Here is a 21,981-nt window from a genome sequence, read left to right as displayed (position 1 = left end):
AGACAGACCACAAGCTTTTTCAAGGATGGGATTAACCGTCTTATATCCCAGTGTGATAAATGTATTAACAGTTTTGGAGATTACTTTTGAGGTAATAAATGTTCTTTAATATGTTTTGGCTTCTGACCCGTTTTCATTTGACTACCCCTCATATGTTATGGTACAGAAAATCAGACACCTTCTATCAAACAGCATGAAACTCTATCACTTACCAAAGATCTTGAATGCCCACATAGCTTTTACTTTGTCAGGGCACTGAGGTGACAGTGCAGAACAGATATCCAACATGTCTTCAAAGGAGAAATAAATTTCCCCATTCTGATCCCGTTTTGGAAAGAAGACATCATATAAACGATCTACAAAGGGGTTTACCTAGTTAAAAAAATCGGTATTATGATTACTCTTACTTCGTCAGAAGCAATAGCAGCCTAGTAAAAGGTAAGGGGCTGTGCAGGGCCATAGGGTTGAGACATCATGGCTCCCACATTTTCTAGACATTTCGATCACAGATGGCGGTGAGGTTGTCAGCCTTACATGCCAGGTGTGCTTTCCCCCAGAAAGCTTCCTGGTCCTCATTTCTGTTAGAGGCTGAGTTGACCCCAGGGCCATAGTGTGGCTGGAAGGATTAGGTCAGTTGAAAAATCCAACGACCTCTTCATGAATTGAATCCACAGACTTCATTTAAAAGCCTATATATAACACACAAATTTAAGGTATTAAATTCATGACACAGCCAGTTTTTACAGTAATGAACACTATTGGATGTTAGACATTCTAAATATGTAGTGAAGTGGTTTTTGAGAACTCTGCATGTATACTTGTTCAGTGCTTAACTGCTCCACATCTTTCTTCAGATTTACTTGTGAACTGAATAGGTTATGGCTTAGGGTTTCACAATCTATGGGGCTTAAAATTACTAAGAAAAAAGTCACAAGACAAACACAACACGCTCTTGAAAAAAAAATGGCTGTCAGATTGGAGTGACAAAACAACACATACAGGAACAGATGCAATAGTTGGATGCAACTGTTTCTTGCTTTCAGTTCTGGTGCATCTGTCTGATTTCAAGCAAATAATGCCTTTCATGTGTTTGTACAATTCTACTACATGAATATACATTTATTCTTACACACATATACGCATTTCTTAATAATTTAAGTACAAATTATTTTTATTAAAAAAGGTTCTTTCTTTGAAACAGCATCCTGTTGTTTCTTCTTACTTATCTTCTGATACAAACATTTCTGACAATGAAATTATTCAAACAAAGATCTTTCTATAATATTCTTTTAAAGAGAAATTATAGGGGTCTCATCTCTAAGATAGAGCCTCATAAATTCTTAATCTGACCCTGATTACATTTTTCTGCATATCAAACTCATTCAAGAATGCAGTTCTAAGTAAAGAACTTCAGAACAAGGCAACAACTTAACAGATATTTTAAATGGCAATGTCTCCAATTTGAAACATACAACAGTTTCAATACAGTACTCTGCATCTCCATATAAATCATTATTGAACCCTCCAAACACACAAATGTCATATACCAGGCTAAAAACAACTGAAACTGCATGTTAATGACGTTCACTCTGTGCATGAACTTAGAAAAATGATATAGGTATAAGAATTGAGATATGTCATTAGACTTTCAATTTTATAGATGATAGATATACGTCCTGGACAAGATCTTTTCAGATTAGGCATTGTTACATCATCTGAATTTGGAATGCAGACAAAACCCACAAGATATAGCTGCATTCAGTGATTATATCCACTTATAGATCTCATAATGCTTCATATAAGGTTTGTTGTAACAGCTTACATGCCTATGAAAGCTCAGAACATTGTGAGTCTTTCTGTAGCAATTAACAAGACTGCAAGGAGGCTGACACATACACCACACAGTTAACATTTATCACACCTGGGAACAGTAATTGCCTCACCAATCATCTTACCACTTATGATCTTGATGTCAGTTCTTTCTTATACACTACTGTTTCATTGTAGGCTGTTGCACTGTTTTCTTCCGCTTTGCAATGAACTAACTTGTGATTCACTGCATGCACTATTTGACATCTGCTTCAATACATGCCCATGCCAGCCAACCACAATCAACAAAGACTGAAACTGTACTATGTACTGTGTTCTTCTGGCCTTGCAACCATTGTTTTATACATGTTACAATTTCAAAATTGTCCTGACTGCCAAAGCAGTCTAGAACAATCTCAAAGGGACGGGAGGAGTTTCAGTGTTTCCAAAAAGAGAGGTGTGTGCAAATGTCCCCTATCTACAGAGTATTTTTTGTCACACCTATGTACATACATGAGCCAGGTCGTGGGTTTGATTTCCAATGAGGTCACTGGATTTTCAGTTGACGTAATCCTTCCAGCCATACTATGGCCCTGAGGTTGACTCAGCCCCTAACAAAAACAAATACCAGGAATCTTCCTGGAGGTAAAGAGCAGTTGGTGCAGTTGCTAACAACCTTACCGCCATCTGTGAGCTGACTGTCTAGGAAATATTGGAGTCTCAACATCCCACAACTCAATGGGATTCCATGGCCTATTATATGGATTGCTTTACCTTTTGTGTATATGCGAATTGTTCTGAATGGGTTTCATTTTAATTTTATCAATATTTACAGCACAGAAACCATTTATTCGCTTCAGTAGTTATAACTATCTATACAATTTCAAGTTCCCCCCAGAATGTTGCACTGATTTTGTACAATTAGAAAATTACCTTTAGCTGAGGCAGGAGCTCTTCAAGATATGTAACTGGAAGATAGCACCAATAGTTTCTACTTACTCGGTCAGGGTCCATAGCATAGAAATGCTTCCAGATACTGTTAGAGGTAAAATCAAATAATTACTTTTCTAAATTTTTTCTCTCAAGATTTATGACAATGATTGAATCATCAGTGTTCCAAGATTATGTTAATCACAGCTCTTTGATGTATATTTGTGTGTGTCTACATAATGTTTCGCCTCCTGCATTTTATTCTTGCACAGGAGTAAATGGGTCTATATTATATTCAGAACAGCCCAGAATCCATTGTAGGTATCAGTTATGTTTTATACTAGTGGGAAAGGCCTACTGAAATTCAATGTGGAATCACTTCCATATCTTTCCATGGAAACAGCAAGAGAATGACATAACATACATACCTAATCATACCCACCCCCACCCCCCATATATATATTTCTAGCAGCAGTTTATATTAACTAGCAATCTGTGTGCCTGTAGCCACCAGCAAGCCTTCAAGTGGTGCCTCCATTGGCTTTCCCTCATATTTATTGCAGCTAACACAGAGTGGACATGAGGGAAAGCCAATGGAGGCACCACCTGAAGGCTTGCTGGTGGCTGCAGGCACACAGATTGCTAGTTAATATCAACTGCTGCTAGAAATATTACTCACCAAGAGTTAATACAATAAAAGAAATACTTGTAAGTAAAGGACATATTCTACCCATCATAATAACGAACTCATGGAGATGAGTCCATCTTGAGAAGCCACCAGTCACACAGCCACTCAAGAATTTCCAAACATTTCATGGAACCCAGAGGTTCATTATTATGGATATTCCTGCAGTATAACATTCATAAACCTATCATAATGCTATCTATAACTTACTGTTGTATTTCAGCCTTCTTCAGGTATGAGAGTTTGACATATTCCTCCAGCTGGTTCTCATCAATCATATGTGTTGCATTAGAGCCCATTACTTCACATTCAATAGCTGATGTTATTACTTAAAGAGTCTGTGGTTAGCTCAAAAATTACTGAAACAGAAGAACAGAAGAAGCAGCAGGAGGGATGGTGGTGGTGGTCACAGTAGTAGTAGTAGTAATAGTAGTAGTAGTAGTAGTAGTAGTAGTAGTAGTAATATAAAGGTAAAGTTGCCTATGCATCATACAGTATAGTCATCATATATGGACAGAGTGAAGATAACGTTCCGTACACTCTCAACCCTGGCAGTAAATAAAGGTGAGCAGACAGTTTTTTTAACCAATTTAGCCCCAGAAAAAAAAAGAGTCTCCAGTGCCCACCAGACAATAGTTGGCCCAACAAGAAGTTGCTATATGTAGGAAAAAGTCTGTCATCACTGGGAATCAAACTCTGGTCATCCAAACTCAGCCAGTCACTTTACTGACTGCTATATCCTGGATTCCCCAGTAAAAATGACAGAAGAATATATAAAGCACCATGACAGGAGCTATGTCCTGTTGCATTATATCTGTAAGCAAGAAGACATGAAAATAGAAAACAGATAACTATTTTCTATTTTCATGCCTACTTGCCACGTGAGCATATGCCAATTCAGAATTAATGCATTACCATCTTTTTGAAACAACATCCTGAAAGTGGACTAAGAACTCTGAAATATGCCTGATATCACACTCTGAAACAGAAAAGTGCTCACAGATGGTACTGTGCCATAAAAATGAGCAGAATGTGGTAGACTTTTTTATGAAGACATCTTATACACTGAATGTAGATCATGGAACTCTTTTAAAATATAAAATCATAACACTGTCATTTTCTTCTTTTCAAACTAGCACATATCCCATGCAAAATGGTCATCAATTTTCTATCATTTACCACATAGAATTTTTTTCAATAAAGCTTTCCATACTATAAATATTATGTTTCTGGACATTAACTATCACCGTTTTTATTTAAAACACAATGTTTTGGAGACAAAATCCAATCTCCAAATCATTGTTTTAAATAAAATCATGATGGTACCTTAAATAGAAACGGATCAATAGTTAATGTCCAGAAACATTAATATTTGTATTGATGTTCCATCATGACAAACTTTTATTAGACTTTCAATACTGATTAAGCTAATAAGCTGTAAGACGTGTATTTAAGTTAATATAACAATTTCAAATTAAAAAAATTTCCCACATCATTCTGATTATACTAGCTAACAAAAGACTGCCTTTCAATTAATATCAATAATAGGTCCAGATCACTTTTACTGAGTCAAAGCATACACACTCAAAAAGCAATTAAAATGTTTCAGGAAACTACTTTGTACCTTTCCTACAGAAATTACTCTGGACAGATGCAGACAAGCCTGATAACCCCAAAGAACAGTTTACTGGGGATCAGTCACCTGTACACTGAAGTAATGACAGGAAGTTTCATCAGATTAATGTTTGTCATGGTTATCAGTTCTTGAAACAACACAATGAAAAAGCTGATAATGCATGAGAAATGTCACACTTTCCCCTTACAAGATAATAAGATATACAAGATAACTGATTATCTTTACCACATGGGTGTTTGTGTTTTTTTTTCTTTTTTTCTTACAATGTGGAAGAAAGGATAATCAAATATGTACCATTTCATGATATGTCTCATGATTTATGTAAAATGTGTATTAGTTCTGTGTATAAAAGTGAGACTATATTAATAGAAGAACTGTACTAATGGCTGTACAGAGTCTGGCAAAAAGTAGTCTAGTTTATTAAACTATAACTGGGAAATGAGAAAAAATGTATGGTAGTAAAGAATATAGTCATACAATACGTAGACTGGTAAAAGAAAGGAAGCTAATATGCAAAATGGCGTGCAGTAATGCTTTTGACTTGTATTAGAAACATGCCAAGATCAAATCTTGGTCAGACACCAACTATACTGTCTGCAGTTTATCATGGTTTTTCTCAGTCCTTGGCAAATTCAAGGCTATCACCTTTCAATATGATGATTTTTTCTTCCACATTCCTTCCAATTCATTATTCCTTATCACTTAATTATTGAACACTGTATAGTAGTAGTATGAGCCACTTACAGTATCATTAAATGAAAAACAAATGAGAAAAAAAGGAGCACTAAACAGAGGAAAAAATAAATCAGTACCGAAACACAAAAAATATTACATCCAAACTGTGACCAATACTCTGGCTACAGAACTTGAAGATTCAACATGATTTAATTGTGAAGCCACAATCCTGAGATAGAAACCAGTCATGAAATCTTAATTTCAGCTACTTCAGTGATCAGTAATGAAGCATATCAGCAAACACTGCACTAACATCAGTAAACTGTTGTTCTTACACAAGATGATATGCTATTCCCTCTCTTTCCCATCAATGTACTGACAAATTTCATAATATAAGCAATTTGGGCAATATACTATGTTTGAGCAGTTCCAATTCTATAAAAAAAAACACAAGCTACATGTGCACATTAGTACAGTAGTTTAGTTACTGCTATCAGACAGACAGCTAACTTAGGTAGTCTCATTATCTTACATTCTACATAGAAGTGGTCTTTTAAACAGGCCGTGGATGCCCATAGAGTTGTGAGAGCTTGAGGCTCCCACATCTTCTAGACAATCGACTCACAGATAGCAGTAAGATTGTCAGCCTTACGCACTGGCCGCCCTTTACCCCCCAGGAAGATTTCTGGTACTCATTTCTGTTATGGGCTGAGTCGACCCCAGGGCCATAGCGCAGCTGGAAGGATTAGGTAAATTTAAAAAAATCCACCTCATCGGGACTCACACCCATGACCTTCCACCTTGTAGCATAGTGCCTCAACCAAATAAGATACTGTCTTATATATACATTACATATCTGTCCAAGAACTGTAATTATAGAACATTCCAATACCCTGCATTAAATGGTTGGTTAGTGTCACTCTCACGTCAGACATTTAAATAGCCCCCATAATGGTACTGATGGCATGGCTCATGGAAATAGCACGCACATGCAAACACACAGTTAAGATAATATAACATGCAATTTCAAAGGAAAATAGCTAACATTTGCTATGGCTGATCACTATTCACTGCCCGCTACTCTGTACTCTGAATGTCACTCACTCAAACAAAAACACAAATAACACCATCTGATATATCAGTAGTATAAATAATTTGGATGAAAGCTGAGAAGATGTTTTATGCTTCTTTCACTCATATGCTTTATGCATACAACATATTGCCTTGTGGCATGAAATAACATGTTTCAGTTCTTTCCTACAATATAACAAAATGAAGTTCCTGCTGAGATTAAGCACAGTTCAATATGTTTGTTTTTTGGATGGCTATGGAAGAAAGAAATAACCCACACTAACACATTCTGAATATAGTAATCTTGGTACAAAAACACAAAATGTATTATATGTAAGAGATAAAAGATCATTACATGAACAAATGGTCAAAGTGGAGAAGTGGGAGTGCGGATATACTTGTGTGCAGGACACATTCTGCAGCAAGTGTGACATGAAGTGAGAATATGTAATCATCCTGAAGGACGCAACTTCCACTGTACACACTGGTTGGGGGTAAAGGTATAGCTAATTTTATTTTGGATAGCAGTGATTTATGTTTGGTTTAATGTAACATATGAGTAATTAGCGACTGCTGAAAAAGTTCTATATATATCAATACCAACCTATATCAATGGAAATGTATATTTGGAAGGTAGTGTGTTGAATAAGTCCCTTTCTATAAATTAACACAATTAGATAAATATATATTAAATTCTTTCATGTCATAAAATATACATGGCAGTGTAAATTCCACATAGGTACCTGATTCTTGCTTTACAAAACAGAATTTGTATAAAACTAATATAAAATAATTAATTAACCAATGGCAGCAATATACAAGGCTTACATAAATTATCTAAAATGTTTTGCTACTGGATAACACTCTGTATGATTTAAAATTACTTCTTCCACAACTTTATTATCTTTAATAGAAATAAGTCACATTCTCACAAGTTTTTAAACCTCACCTACTGACAAGAGAACATGAAAAAATATACACATTTATTAATATCAACCATTTTTACACATTTCTACACCAAATATACAGGATGTATCTTCTTACACATACCTCTTCAAAGAGCAAATAATAAATAACAATAACTTACATAAATGTGTATTTGCTTATGTAACACTAATATTCTCCTATCCAAATCCCTTATCTGAGAAGACAGGGAAATCCATTACATGACTCATTAAGACATGGAGGAAAATGAACATGAGAAATACTGAAATTTATAATCCCTGTATGGAACAAAATACAGCACAATTATTCAAGCACATTTCAAAACTGGTGATCAAATATAATTACTGTTGAACCTCAGGATTTGTCTTTATACAGAATCTATAAAATAAAGGCGAATAATGCAAAACTTAATTTTGTTTCTTAGAAGGAAGTTTAAATACCAAATGTAACAGCAACGTCAAATGCAAGAGTGGTTGCTGTATGTTGACCATATGCATCAGTAATTGTCCTATGAACAAGGCATAGATTTTGTAAAGCAGACACACAGTATTGATTTTGGGTTTATAAACCAGAAGCTGCAAGTCAAAATCTTAGGGGCAATATGTCACTGTTCTCCGTTTACACAGCCTGCATCAACCCTACAATATTTCCATTACGCCCATCCAAGCAGTGAAACAGTCAACATTTACTACTGTCTACTGAATATATTAACAATTTCTGGTTTTCAAGTTCAAAATGAAATATATATGTTACCTCATACAACTGTCTTTGTGGACCCTAAAGTTGTTAAAATCAACATTTTTATCTGACAGAAATGATTCACAATTTTCAAACAAATATGACAACCCTTCAAGAATATTTTACTTATTAACTGCAGACATATCTAAAATATTTTAACAAAAATGTCAGTGTCAAAAATAGGTACCACTAATACATAAGCAAACAAAATATTCAATAAAATTCTTCATGAACGAGATCTATGTCACTTTTGTCTATGAAACCTACTGGCAGTGTTCATTAAAATGGCTATCAAAAGAACACTGAAAGCACATAGTGGTACCTAAAATTCATACAAACACAGTCAGATAACCTGAGTACATTTAAATGTTAATATACTGCTTTATAAACTATGTCCTTGAGTTTACCTCAGTGCTCCCATTTTGCTGTTTCATAACATCCCTAATATGTTCTTTGGCAAGTTGCAACATGAGATCACTTGTACTGACTGCACGTTTGCAGTTTAAATCTGGCATAACATTACGCACCAATCGTACCAATGATGTAGCATAGGGACGGAATAAAGGATGATTCATGCTGATGCCTTCTCCTCGCAGGGCTTCAGCTACAGCCCAAAGCAATTTCTGTGGATCAGAATAAATTATTACTTCATTAGCTAAACATATTCTCATCATATACATTTCTTAAATTATTCTATCACACTAATAATCTTCTTCACTACAAACAATGCTCATATTAATATACTCATATTAAAATGTTAATGGTAACATAGTTAAATTCAAAACCACCTTAAAAAAATTTTTATACACGAATTCATTCTACTCATTAGAAGAGTATTTTGATCAATAATGAGAGTAGTTATAATAAACACATCTGAAGGTAAATTTTATGGCTCACTTGTGTATATTATTTGTAATTTATGATTTTTTGTTCATTGTAAACTCATTTTATAATGCCTGTTGTGTTATAATTATGAGTTCTACCTGTGCATTGCCAACTAATCTTATTTTCTGTAAGCTGAAGAATTTTTAGTATTTGCAAATCATAATTACACTCAACTCTCGACTATCTGGGATAATGGTGGGGATGGAAATCACGATTAATTGAAAACCCAGTTAAGACAAATTTTATTAAAAGTAGTACTGTAATACTGTACCTTCATAATACTATAGGCCTACCTGAATTTAAATTTATTCAACCTCATTTTTATGTCATCTCATGGCCTATTTATACTTTTTTTACATTACACTGAAATATGAATTAGCTATTTCATTCACAGTGTTCAACAACAGCCAACACTTTTTACGAATATTCACACTTAACACTTAAAAAAATTTAATATTGTCATTTGCTTTTTCACGGCATTTTCCTTTTTACCAATATCCGTACAAAGCCTACCTAATATTAGCTTGTCACTTAATAAACTGTTCTCTTCACTCTCAAGATAGTCTAGTAAGGATTCCAAATGATTAAGAGCAGCACCATGTGATATTTTCTTACTACCGTACTGCACTGCTAATTGTTTAACTACACCTCTTTTTCCCAACTGATTGATAATTTCAAGTTTCTGTTGAATACTTAACACAACACGCTTCCTTTTACACCTTGACATTTTGCTAACGCACTTGAAAATCGATACAAAGAGACTAACTGGGGCGGTGTATCTGTACTTGAAACTTTCCACAAATCCTTTCATTCTTTCACCCCTACCCTAGAACATTGTGTTAGCATGAAGGGACCAAAAAATGCAGAGCTCGGTTCACACTAGCGCCAAAATAGTGTTACAACTCACCATGTGAAACAAAAGTGAATGAATATTAAACAACACATAAGCCTCAAAAAAGCCCCGGTTTAGCTGCAAACCGGTTTATCCGACCCCTGATAATCGAGAGTTGAGTGTATTTGTTTATTGTGGATTTCTTATTTAATATGACTGTTCTTAAATGACATGTTTCTGACTTTTTATTTATGTGATCTAAGGTATTAACTATTTATATTTTATACTGTTCTAATGTTCCATGTAAACAACTTTTGTAATTGGTCTGTATGTACATACTAAGTGAGGCCAAGTTCTGTATCCATCTTGTGGATGTCTGGAATACTGAATAAATACTAATACTAATACTCATTTCACAAATTCATGCACAGTATCAACTACACTATAGAGAAATTATTTGTGGGCTCAGTCAAAGCACAGCTTCTCACTGTAAGGGAATGCATCATATTCTGCCTATCTTGATATGTCAACAGCTGTGATAATAAACTGATATCTCTTAGGACCAAATTTATGCTAGAATTTTATACAAATAGTAGGTTAAGTGTAATTCTGTTATGAAGAGTCAGAGACAATCCAGAATAAAGTTTCCCAGACTTATAGTTCCCCACAGAAAACACTACTCAGCATCATGTCAGTAAGGTATGAGGAGCTGGTGTGTTGACAGGAAACCTAAATGTCAACATGAAGTACTGGTGGAAGAAAAGTTGGATGGAATCAGAATGAAGCTTGGATATTTACCTTGTCTCTTGAAACACCTTGCCCAAGAAATGAGAGTGCTGAAAGGGCGAGCAAGAACCACTACAAAGCTTCTGAAACTACGACCTTAGAAAACCACAGATGTGTATCCTCTGCAGCCATATGATTAAGTAGCCAGATATAATTTCTATAATTTGTATTTTCAGTCAGTTCACAATGGCAAACTTCATCCCAAGTTGACATTTATTTCTGGCAAGACAATGTATACTCAAAGAACTAAAGCATGTGAGCAAGAACTTCTTTAGGTGCAAGATATGTATCCAAGGTGATGGGGAACATTTTAAACATTACTTGTAACACAAACACATACACTTCAATCTGGAAAGTTACTGTCCTTTCACTGCGATTGCAGCTGAATGGGCAGGAAATGTGGCAAGCAATGCATATATGTTGGCATACAGCAGAGTCTGTGTTATTTCTCAGTCTGAAAATAATCTTGCTGTAATAATAAAACTGTTCACAAGGTCAAATCACTACTGCTAGAATGTGAGAAAGAACCCAAAATAGAAAAGCATACAGCAAACTCCTAGTCATCCGGTATCCAAGCATCTGTAATATTCATGCAACTGGCAAACATTTCAAAGAAAGTTTACCACTTTGATGAAGTTATTTAAAAAACAAAGTTGCAATGCATATCAAAGTTCTCTAAGTTGCCACTAATAGCAATGCCTGCCATTCTCCCTCACCCAGGAGCCATTACAGTCAATAGTACTCTGTGATTGATTGCTTGATTGATTGATTTATTTCGTCACTGTAGATCATGTACATGATATATGACAAGTCAAGTTAATTCTGAATATTAACAATTTGATATATAAGTAGATTAAAATTACAATAGTTACAATTTTTTACATTCTTATTTGTGGAGAATTTGATGGAATGAACATTGGCAGGGGAAACCGAAGTACTCAGAGGAAACCTGCCCCAGCGCCATTTTGTCCATCACAAATCCCACTTGCTCAGATCACAGTGGTGGGAAGCCAGCGACTAATCGCTTAAGCTATGGCGTGGCCTTAGAAGAATGATATTGATAGCTAATGTAATGTTCTCAGCAGATTGGTGTCCTTCTTGATGGCCTGGTATTCTCTATCTCTCTCTAACCGGAAATGATGGGACAAGTGCCTCAATGTATAGGGAGATTATGTTGAGAAATAAAAGCATTTTTCAAATCAGTACTCTTATCTGTTTAAGTTCTATATCCATTTGTAACTTACTTATTGACTTACCTATGTATCTACCTCCTATTAAGTTTTACTTCTGAGTGAGAGAACAATTCCCTTTACTTCCTAGATTTAATATCACTAAGAGGAACAATCAATTAGTATGTGATATATTTAGATAACAGCCAATGACAGAATACTAAATTACAATTACAATTTCAGTTATTATACTCCACAATTACTTGCTATCTAAAGAAAATATTAGCAAAGAATTATGAACACAAAAGATATCCCGCATGATAATGAATATCCACCTGATTTTCGCAAGACAACAACTCCAATACACTAAGAGTTAAGATAAAAAATTAGGATGGGCCTTATGTACCTATGTTGAATATGAAATGAAGATTATAAAACTTTCCAATAATATTAACATAGAAATACCACACAGAATCAACACTGCAAGAGAAAATAACTTAAGAAATAAAAACAAAAAGAAGATGCATGTAATAATAACAGAATTTATCGACTACAATGTCATGACAACGAACAAAAACAGACTTCATGGCCTGTAGTACGCAAGTGAACTATACCGACTGAGCAACTGCCACTTGTCAGCAAAGTTGGTGCCAACTTTTGCAGATAGAGAGTGTCACATGGTCAGTGCAACAGATCCCCACAGCCGTGAAACTCTGTTTTCTAGACCGGAGACGCTATTTCCTTGAAAGATCTCCTCAATTATCCTCACAAGGCTGAGTGGGCCCTGTTCCAGACCCACTACTTCTCAAAAAATCTGGTAGCGCTGGGAATCGAACACGGACCTCTGGATCTGTAACCAGGAACTCTGACCACTAGATCACAGGGGTGGTCCACAATGTCCAGACTGCATTAAAAAATACATAGTCCACAGTGGTCAGAATTTCCAGACAATACAATGAATGTATCAATGACAGAAATAACAAACACAAATTGGGTTATGCACAACACATACAATAAACTCCACATTAACTGGCACGTGGGGTTCCAGTTAAATGAATCTGACAAATACATAGGGAAAACGCTTACAGAACCAAATATTCATCATTTTACAGCCTTTTAATATTATAAGTTCTCTTTCAAAGTCAAAAAAACATGTTTGCACCCTACATCTTGCATGGCGCTTTTCTTTGAAGATAAAGCAGACTGATGGGTGAAAGATTACAGATGTACTGTAACATGACCACAAATTCAACTAACCTCTACCATAATCATGCATCGCTATAACTGTAACGTCACATGCACTGCAACTTTTTTCTTTTAAGTAACTTTATAAAATGGCAAATTTTCATTGAAATCTCTGCTGGCTGCATAAGAATTTAGGATGCTTGGATACAGGATAATTATAAGTTCAGCAAATGTGGAAAAATTGAAGACATCATGGTTACAATATATGTAAACAGGAAGAGAAGATTACTTATTAATCTTTACTCAATGAATCTAAATTTATGAAGATGTAAAAATTAACTATACTTGCATATTATACTTCAAGAACTTATTTCATTACAGAATATGTTAACATACATCATCTCTGATAGTATCAGCAATATTCACCACTGCATAATCCTTGGCAATTTTAAAAACTCTGCATTGTTTTATGGTATGGTAAAGCATTAAAAATTTCTGTACTTTATACAACATAAATGTACAGACAAGTAATCTTTAAAATCGATTAAAATTTGTCAACATGATGATGTAAACTTACAAAAAGAAAGGCTCTGATGAAAAAACATTAACCATTAATTTATGTTTATAAAGTTGACATTTGACTGAAACATACAATTCATTCTTACTCCCTCGAACTCCAGGTTATCTCAACTTTAAAAATAATTTAATAACATGTGATCATTATATAACTATATAATGTCATATGATTATGTTGCCCTTCATGATTAAAAATCCTGACTCTTCTTGGATCTGGTTCGAGCACAAGGCTCCCACTGACCTCAGCAAGTGCAAAAACAAGTCTGAAAACTTACCTTTCTATGAACTTCACTTAAGCCACCAGTTAGATCCCTAGCAACTGACATCTGTGGTTTGTTTTCACTAGTTCTAACATTTTGACTTCTGTCATCTGCAGTCATGAAGTCACTTTCTCCCTTCACTGCTGCTGCAGCACCACCAAACAGCATTCTTCGAGGACACTTTTGCTGTGCAGATCTACCGCCCTCTTCTCTCCTCCTCTTTCCATATACATTGATTTGTCCACTAAGACTGGTTAGTGCTCTGTCACTCCCTGTTTTCACTGTAGCATTATCTTTGGATGGCCAGAGAGCTCTACTTTGATCATTATCACTTTTATTTTTCTTTAATCCTGACCTAGATTTTGAAGCAGAAGATACTCCTTTATGATTACCAGGTGGACTCTTAAATAAGGCCCGTTTAGTTTTCTGCAGCTGGTTAGAATCAACTGACGGCGCCTTTCTATGAGGCTGATAATTTTTTAACCTCTGCCTGTGTTCAGCTTTCCTGTACATGAAGCAATCAAATTAACAAGTTTCTGAAGTCAGTCAAGGTATTAGCATTTATATTCAGTCATGAAGCAATTTATCTTTGTATTGCACCACTACATTTAATTTCACTAACATAAGCATTTATACTTGTATTGCAGGAAAACTAAATTTAAAACTGCATAACTGTTTCTAACAAAATGCTCATTTACTGCCTGTGTAAAAACTGTACAGTATTATGAATAACAGACTACTCTCATATGAGGTCTTACAAAAATACACCAATACTTCTGTACTTTTCAAGTCATTTTTATATTTTGAGGGACTACTACAATAAAGGGTATAACTAAGGGTGCCTGTCAACACAAAGAGAGGTCACATCCATGATTTCTTAAGCTTCAATTGTATTCCTTGATAAGAAACTGTACAATCCATCTTAACATTAAATTTCAATTAGTATGGGAACCCAACACTATGGAGCCGGGATAGCACAGTCAGTATAGCGGCTAAGGATGACCAAGGGGTAGGAGTTCCAAGTCCCAGNGCAGGAGCATGAAGCTGACCACTCACCTCCAGCTAGTGTTGAAGTCAAGAAAATGTGGATCTATACATCCACGCCCCCATACATGGCATAGTGCTTAATTAGTTAAGCACACGGACAACTTTACCCAACAACGCGAATTTGTCTGGCTAGTTCGCTAGGGTTTCCACAACTGTAATTCAGCAATATCTCTCCCCATTTTTTATGTCCTATGTACAATTGGTAACAGAGGATTTCATTTGTTGAAATATGTACTAATACTTTTTCATATTCTATAACTATAAAGGAAAGCAGAAATAGAAAGCTGTAATGACCTTGAGGTTCTCACAGCAGTGGCTATGACGAATGTCTTCATCTTCAGGGTCAAAGAGTAAACCAGGCAAAAACCAAGTACAAAGCAGCAAGCAAGCAAAGCTCTTTGACCCTGAAGATGAAGGCAATATATTCCTCCAAAATGCTGGTTGACTTTCACCAGACTACACAATGATATATAGCCCAGAAAACTGAACTCTTCACAGGCACGCTATTCACTTTTACAGAAACTAGATCAAACGTTGCAGAGAGGCACATACAGTTTAATTTGAGGAGTATGGACTCAGGACAAATATAGCCCACTAACTGTCAATATGTTTACGACATATCAACTGCCAAGAGTTCTCAATTTGATTTTGACAATGAATCGTGCCTCAGAATGGGTGGTCAACTACCACGCTGGCAATGCACATTAAGTGACAAACAATTATGTACATACTGTTCCACAGTGCCATTCATTATAAAATCAAGTCCCTAAGGGCACTCACTTTATCTCTACCATGATGAGACGCCTTTCAGCAGCAGCAGAATGACGACTTTCTGCAACACTGTTGTTCAGCAAATTAGCACAACAGAAGGTCTGCCTTCTGCGAGCCAGATGACTCAACCGTCTACCTGGTGAGTGACCAGTGCTTCTATGCCGACTGGTAATGTTACTCACTTTATTTGAAATGTCACATTTAAACCATATATTGCAGGATGAAGTGGTCTCACTACCAACATAACGTTCTTGTAATTTCTGCCATAGTATTTCAAATTCTTCTGAAATTCGACCACAGTTATATCTGAAAATAAGGTTTAAAGTATAATGTTTACAAATGTCACTTGCAAAAAACACTTAAGAAAAATAAGGACCCTATTATCCCTATTAATTCTCATTCCACTGAAATGTGTGTTATCAGTAAGTCTCTCTGTGTATCTTTCAAATGATCTGTGACATGACAGCTCAATAGTTATGCTACAGATACATAACCTTCACATAAATTGGTATGACATTTGCTAATCAGTTATTATAAAGATTAACAGCAGTCATAAAAGTTGCTATAAGTTGGACTATCAGTAATATCAAATTTAATTACATAGATTTGTAAGTTACTTTTCATGACATGCGCATATACACATTTAATATGTTCATGATTTCAAGAAAGGTCCATTAGCATTGAGAAGACATACTTTCTCACATTTGGTAATTTCTTTTTTCTCTTTTTTTTTTACTTACTACTAACCTTGTTCTGCAGACACCACAAACACATCCAAATAGAAAAGATTTAATAACAGGTAAAGCTCAAAAAGTAAAGCTATCCCTGTAACAGGCCACAAAGTCCCACAGAGTTGTGAGACATCAAGGCTCCCATATTTTGTCTATACAGTCAGCTCACAGATGGTGGTGAGGTTGTTAGCCTTNCCCCAGGAAGATCCCTGGTACTCATTTCTGTTAAAGGCTGAGTCGACCCCAGGATCATACTGTGGCTGGAAGGATTAGGTCAATCGAAAAAATCCACTTCATTGGGACTTAAATCCGTGACCTTCTAGCTTGCAGCATAGTGTCTCAACTAACTATGCTGCATGCCCCTAAAAGTAGGTAAACTGTGCCTTAAATATCTATGAGGCATGTCATCATTGGAGAATTAATAGATTCTGTATTCAACGTATCAAGGGAATCGGAATCACCACACTGGGGTCTCAATGAACACATTGGCCCTTCTTCTCTAAAGTTGCCTACTAAAGACATGCTGTCTCCCCATAGACATTTCTGGCACAGAATAAATATTTTAATCTCATGTTACAGAAAGATGAATGCAGGTACTTACTGAATGCCATAATGGCAACAAGATTTTGAATCTGGCCAAGAACAATTAATTATTTGTTCTACAGAAGATGGTTTCAATGAAGCTGCCTGAGACTTCACACCTTCTGAACCTGGTAATGAAATGATGGCAAAATCACGTACAAGTAGAAAAGGCAAACGAAAAGTGATTACAACAAACACCCACATACCAACAAGCCTCAAAATGGACAAAAATGTGCAACAATCTTCCAAAGAATAACACTGTATACACAGATATAAAATATTATATTTAAGCATCCTGTTACACGCTACACAACGTATGACACACTCCATCCTAAGTGCAACAATTTATTTTAGTTCTTTTGTCTTCTTTTCTTCTACACTACGTTTTGGCCGTAAATGGCCATCATCAGGTATATTTTTCTCACGTAGCTGTTACACTGCACGTATTTTAAAAATTTAAAAACACCAGCTTTCTTAACTGTTCATTTCTCCATCGTTAATAGGTCCCGATATATCAGAATCCCTTTGCTGATATCTGTCAGATATGTATAAAATTTTTGTTAATTTACATACATCAATTTCATTTTTTAGTTTTGGTATTTTCAAAATCTTCGATTTAAATTTAAAAATTTTTTAAAATTTAAAATTCATGGGGATACCTGCTCAAGGTCTACAGTGCTGCAGCTGCTACTTCTTGCTTTCAGCATTGTTCAATTCTGTGCAAGCTCCCTGTGTGTGTGCCGCTGCTTATCTTTAATACAGATATAAAACATGAGAAAGCTTTTTCTTCCCACTTCGATCTTCCAAAAAGTAAGATGTATCTTGGAAATGAATCCTTCAGGTAGACTCATAAATTTTTAACAGATATGTCCATCCCTACTATACCACCATCTCTCACTATATTATGCTGAATAGAAACACATAATTTTCAAGAGATTTCACGGCTTCATACAAATAAATTCAATAATTAACTTCTTACCAGCTTCACTTTCTGTATCTGCTAAGATCATCAAACTTTTGTTTTCTTTCAATAACCTAAGAATATCTGTTACATCAAGCTGTGGAATTGTAACTGATGGTGGAGGAGGAACACCCAATAAAGCTTCTTGAAGACGGTGCAATTTCTTCTGTTCTGTTGTCATAATTTTTTCATAACTGGATGTTGTTGCACTTGTTTCCTGTTCGTTATTGAGCTTTTCTGCAATTAAATTAAAATTATAGGAAAACAATGTAAAATGTGTAACCATGCAATTTGCAAATATCTAAAAGGCTTCACAGGCCCTACAATTCATGCAATATACAACCAACTTACACATGACCAAAACATTTTGAATTATATTTAAACTCTTAGAAATATCAATGCAGCTGTTTCTTTCCCCATAAGTTACTTTAAAAATGAAAGTTCCAATTCGTTTTGAAGCACTTACATTGGAAAGAGAATTCAAACACAACTTAATGAAATTGTGTCCTTAAAGACAGTAACAAGTATGTCCTGATATATCAAATAACTGCAAAATGCACGACTGTATTCTCATCTGTATGTTTGTGTAATATACACTAATGAACTTTTCTCATAAAGAAAATTATGTTGAACTTCAAAAGTAGAGCCTGCCCTTGCACGAACACATTCTTTCCTTTCCCATATAATTAACATCCAATCAAATATTAGTACTTCCTTTGATCTTACCTGTATAATATGAATTCTCATCATCTGAACTGAAAAGGAGTGGTGAATGCTCAACAAAAACGGTGTCAGATGACAGATCATTATAACAATCGAATTTATCTTTAGTGTATGATTGAACACGCGAAGAACTATTATGTACTGTGGACTGTAAAGGATCCGTCTTACTCACTTTACAAAAACTGTCTCTATGGAAATCTGTGCTTGCCACTACATTTTCAGCCAATTCTCCTGCTAAAACTGAGCTACACTCCATACTTTTAATATCTTCAGCTTTCATATTCACTGGTTGAACCTTTTCACATTCACCAGTAATTATAACACCATTCATCCCTATTAATGGAATTGGACTTTTGGGACTACTACCCACACTTGACTTTCTTCTAAGTTCCTCCATATCATCGAATGAATTTTGTACACATTTCTGCACAGGACTGACACCTAATGACACAGTCTGTCTGTTCTGAGGGCAGATCATCTGATGACTGTTTTCAGAATTTTCAGCTTGAATGGAAGAAAGTGCACATCCTACTGATGTTGGAGACATAATCACTGTCGCATTTCTTGTTACATTTATTAAAGACACATCTTCTGGCAACTTTATTTCAATTTGTTGTGAAGTATTATGAATGCTCTGTAATGGAATAGGCTCATAGGAAATTTCAATGTGTCTTTCAGATTTTACTGTATCAGTAGCTGTAGTCATAGCAGTTTCACTCCCACTGAAGCTTACTTCAGTCTTTACAAGTTCACACTTTCCTGTGCACACAGGGTAATCCTTATCACATGCATTTTGGCCCACAGTAACTTCAATATCATGACTAACAATTGTGCTCATTTCATTGTCTCTTTCAGTTATATTTCCTCCTTGAACCTGCAGTAACACTGATTCACTACTTTGAAATTTGAACCTGTCATTAACTATGGCTATCCCCTCTGCCTCATACACTTCATTTATCAAAGATTCAATCACATTGCTTTTGACAAGAGATTTTCCTCCTACACAATATGGTTCAAACTGTGTTTTTAAGTTTAGGTTACACATTTTTTCTGCAGGTTCAGAATGTTCTTTTCTGATGTTCAATATTACATCATTTTGGATTTCAGATTCACACCTGGTAATGTCAACTGCATTCATTTCTTGACACCCCTCATCTTCTGCAATCTTAATAGTATTTCCTGCAGCATTTTCTCCTAGAACTACCTCAAATGAACTATGATTGGATGGTTCTGCTATTTGTTTACAATGTTCTGATGGATGAGTGTGTATCAGAGACTGAAGGTTTTTGGAACTTCCCAGTGGACATGGTGAATCTTGATTTCCGTTACCAATGCTGTCATTTTTCACCTTCTGATATACCTCCCTACTACAAACTGAAGACACTGATAACTTTCCATCTACATCCTTAACACAGTACTTCTCCAGTACAGGATTTGATTGTTGTAATGTACTGCCATCCACATATTTCAAACAGTCATTTTCAATAGTGTGCGTGGTTTTGATTTTTACATGTGCATCATTTACAACATTCTCTATGTTTTCCCGGACTATACCTGAGTGACTGCTTTGCTGCAATGGACTCAAAATTATTTCCTGAAGGGCCCGAACAGTTCCATCTGATGCTGTTGGCCCTAACATAATATGAGATTCTCGTGAAGTTGGACTGATGGCATTAGAGGTAACTGTGACTTGCTCCTGAAAGGGTAAGTCACTCAATTTCTTATCTGAATTCAAAACTTCACTGTCTGAGGTACTTTCAAATTCTCTGGTAAATGGTGATGACACATTAGAATCTCTCTTCAGAACCGAAGGAGAATTATTATTTATTGTAGGAGTGCTAAATCTTCTAATCACTAACGATAATGGCTTTGTACCACTCGAAATATAATAATCTTTCGGAATATCACAAAATTCATTTGATGAACTGAGGCACTCCCCAGACACGTCTGTAATTTCATCATCAGCATCACTGCTATGATCTTCCAGTTCCTTTTGTGAAAACAATGACTCTGGTGTGGTGCAGAAATGCTGTCCCATACTCAACTTGGCTTCCTGATATGCTTCAAAACCCATGAAGCACCGCTCTGCAGTCTTTGTGATATCATGCATGGGTGTATCGTGAAAACTATCCATACTTCCCTTTCTGCAAGGAAAATCACAACTTGATCCCAAGAACATAACTCTGTACAGCTTTGGTACACACACACATCAATCCATTATTTTAAATTTATCTCATGTCTTATTTCATTACAAACTCTTCCTGCACCGTATTTTCTTCAGGATAACCAATAACAAAACAAAACCCTTATTTCCATTGACTTTCACTCCCATTTAAATCCAAAACACATGTAATGTACGTTACAAAAAACGTCTTTGACTGGCTCTACAGCTCTATGCTCTCTACCGCTCTCTACCCTCTTTCGCTCTATACGCTCTATATCTCTATACCACTGATTCACGGACTCCACATCTCACGGCACGGATTACTGAATTGCCACATTTCCATTTTCGGTTTAAAAATCACTGCAAACTAGTTCCATAGAACTAAAATTTACCTCAAAACATCAACTATCCGTAATGGCAACGAACAGCGCAAACGCGTAGGTGGTTGGAATTAATTCACTCTGCAAGAGAATTCTACTAACGGAAAAGTGAATGCTGTGCCAACTTAATTTTCCTTGCTATAGCCTGTCAGAGAGCAAGAGCGCGCGTTGGTACAGCTGACTACATCAGCTGGATCAGCTGTAGGCGTGAGAAGAGGGCCTTGATTTACATCTTATATATTGTCGGATTAAGTTGTCTTGCCTGTTCCCACTTGGAATTAAATCTGTAATTACGAATGTTATAGACAGTTTTTTTTAATTGCTGGTGGGGTGGGTCTAAGTCCTTTGTACGGAGGCCACTTCTGGCCTATTGTACTAGCTCCAGATGATAGGTGAGAGCGATTGCGGAGCAATTTGTGGAATAAAGATTGGCAGGGGAA

General features: G+C 35.8%; 2 protein-coding genes across 3 annotated transcripts in view; both read right to left on the bottom strand.

Moving 5' to 3' along the window:
- Positions 1–6,348, bottom strand: part of LOC111872043 (calcium and integrin-binding family member 2) — an 11,266-nt gene extending 4,918 nt beyond the window's left edge. The window contains exons 1-4 of one of the 2 annotated variants that reach the window (XM_033754491.1): positions 5,049–6,348; positions 3,635–3,783; positions 2,743–2,845; positions 213–372 (exon numbers count right to left, since the gene is read on the bottom strand). In XM_033754491.1, the coding sequence (XP_033610382.1) occupies positions 213–372; positions 2,743–2,845; positions 3,635–3,723 (352 nt within the window). In that variant the 5' untranslated portion in view covers positions 3,724–3,783; positions 5,049–6,348. Of the gene's footprint in view, positions 1–212; positions 373–2,742; positions 2,846–3,634; positions 4,681–5,048 lie in introns of those variants that run through there. The other variant, XM_023865537.2, reaches the window with a different exon arrangement.
- A 1,126-nt stretch (positions 6,349–7,474) lies between these two features.
- Positions 7,475–21,675, bottom strand: LOC111872038. The gene is made up of 6 exons (XM_023865530.2): positions 19,001–21,675; positions 18,293–18,511; positions 17,333–17,441; positions 16,010–16,306; positions 14,198–14,687; positions 7,475–9,112 (listed from the first exon to the last, which is right to left on the bottom strand). Exons 1-6 carry the CDS (start codon positions 21,174–21,176, stop codon positions 8,879–8,881), a joined length of 3,525 nt encoding a protein of 1,174 aa, XP_023721298.1. The 5' UTR covers positions 21,177–21,675; the 3' UTR covers positions 7,475–8,878.
- Positions 21,676–21,981: the final 306 nt, after the last annotated feature.

The sequence above is a fragment of the Cryptotermes secundus genome, unplaced genomic scaffold (assembly GCF_002891405.2).
Source record: "Cryptotermes secundus unplaced genomic scaffold, Csec_1.0 scaffold87, whole genome shotgun sequence".
NCBI classification, from domain to species: domain Eukaryota; kingdom Metazoa; phylum Arthropoda; class Insecta; order Blattodea; family Kalotermitidae; genus Cryptotermes; species Cryptotermes secundus.
This window is presented reverse-complemented; position numbering and strand designations above follow the sequence as displayed.

Coding starts and splice junctions, on each gene's coding strand:
- LOC111872038 (XM_023865530.2), bottom strand. CDS start 21,176: ATGTTCTTGGGATCAAGTTGTGATTTTCCTTGCAGAAAGGGAAGTATG. Junction 17,442..18,292: donor AGATACAGAAAGTGAAGCTG/GTAAGAAGTTAA, acceptor TTTCATTACCAG/GTTCAGAAGGTGTGAAGTCT. Junction 14,688..16,009: donor CTCATCATGGTAGAGATAAA/GTGAGTGCCCTT, acceptor CTTCATGTACAG/GAAAGCTGAACACAGGCAGA.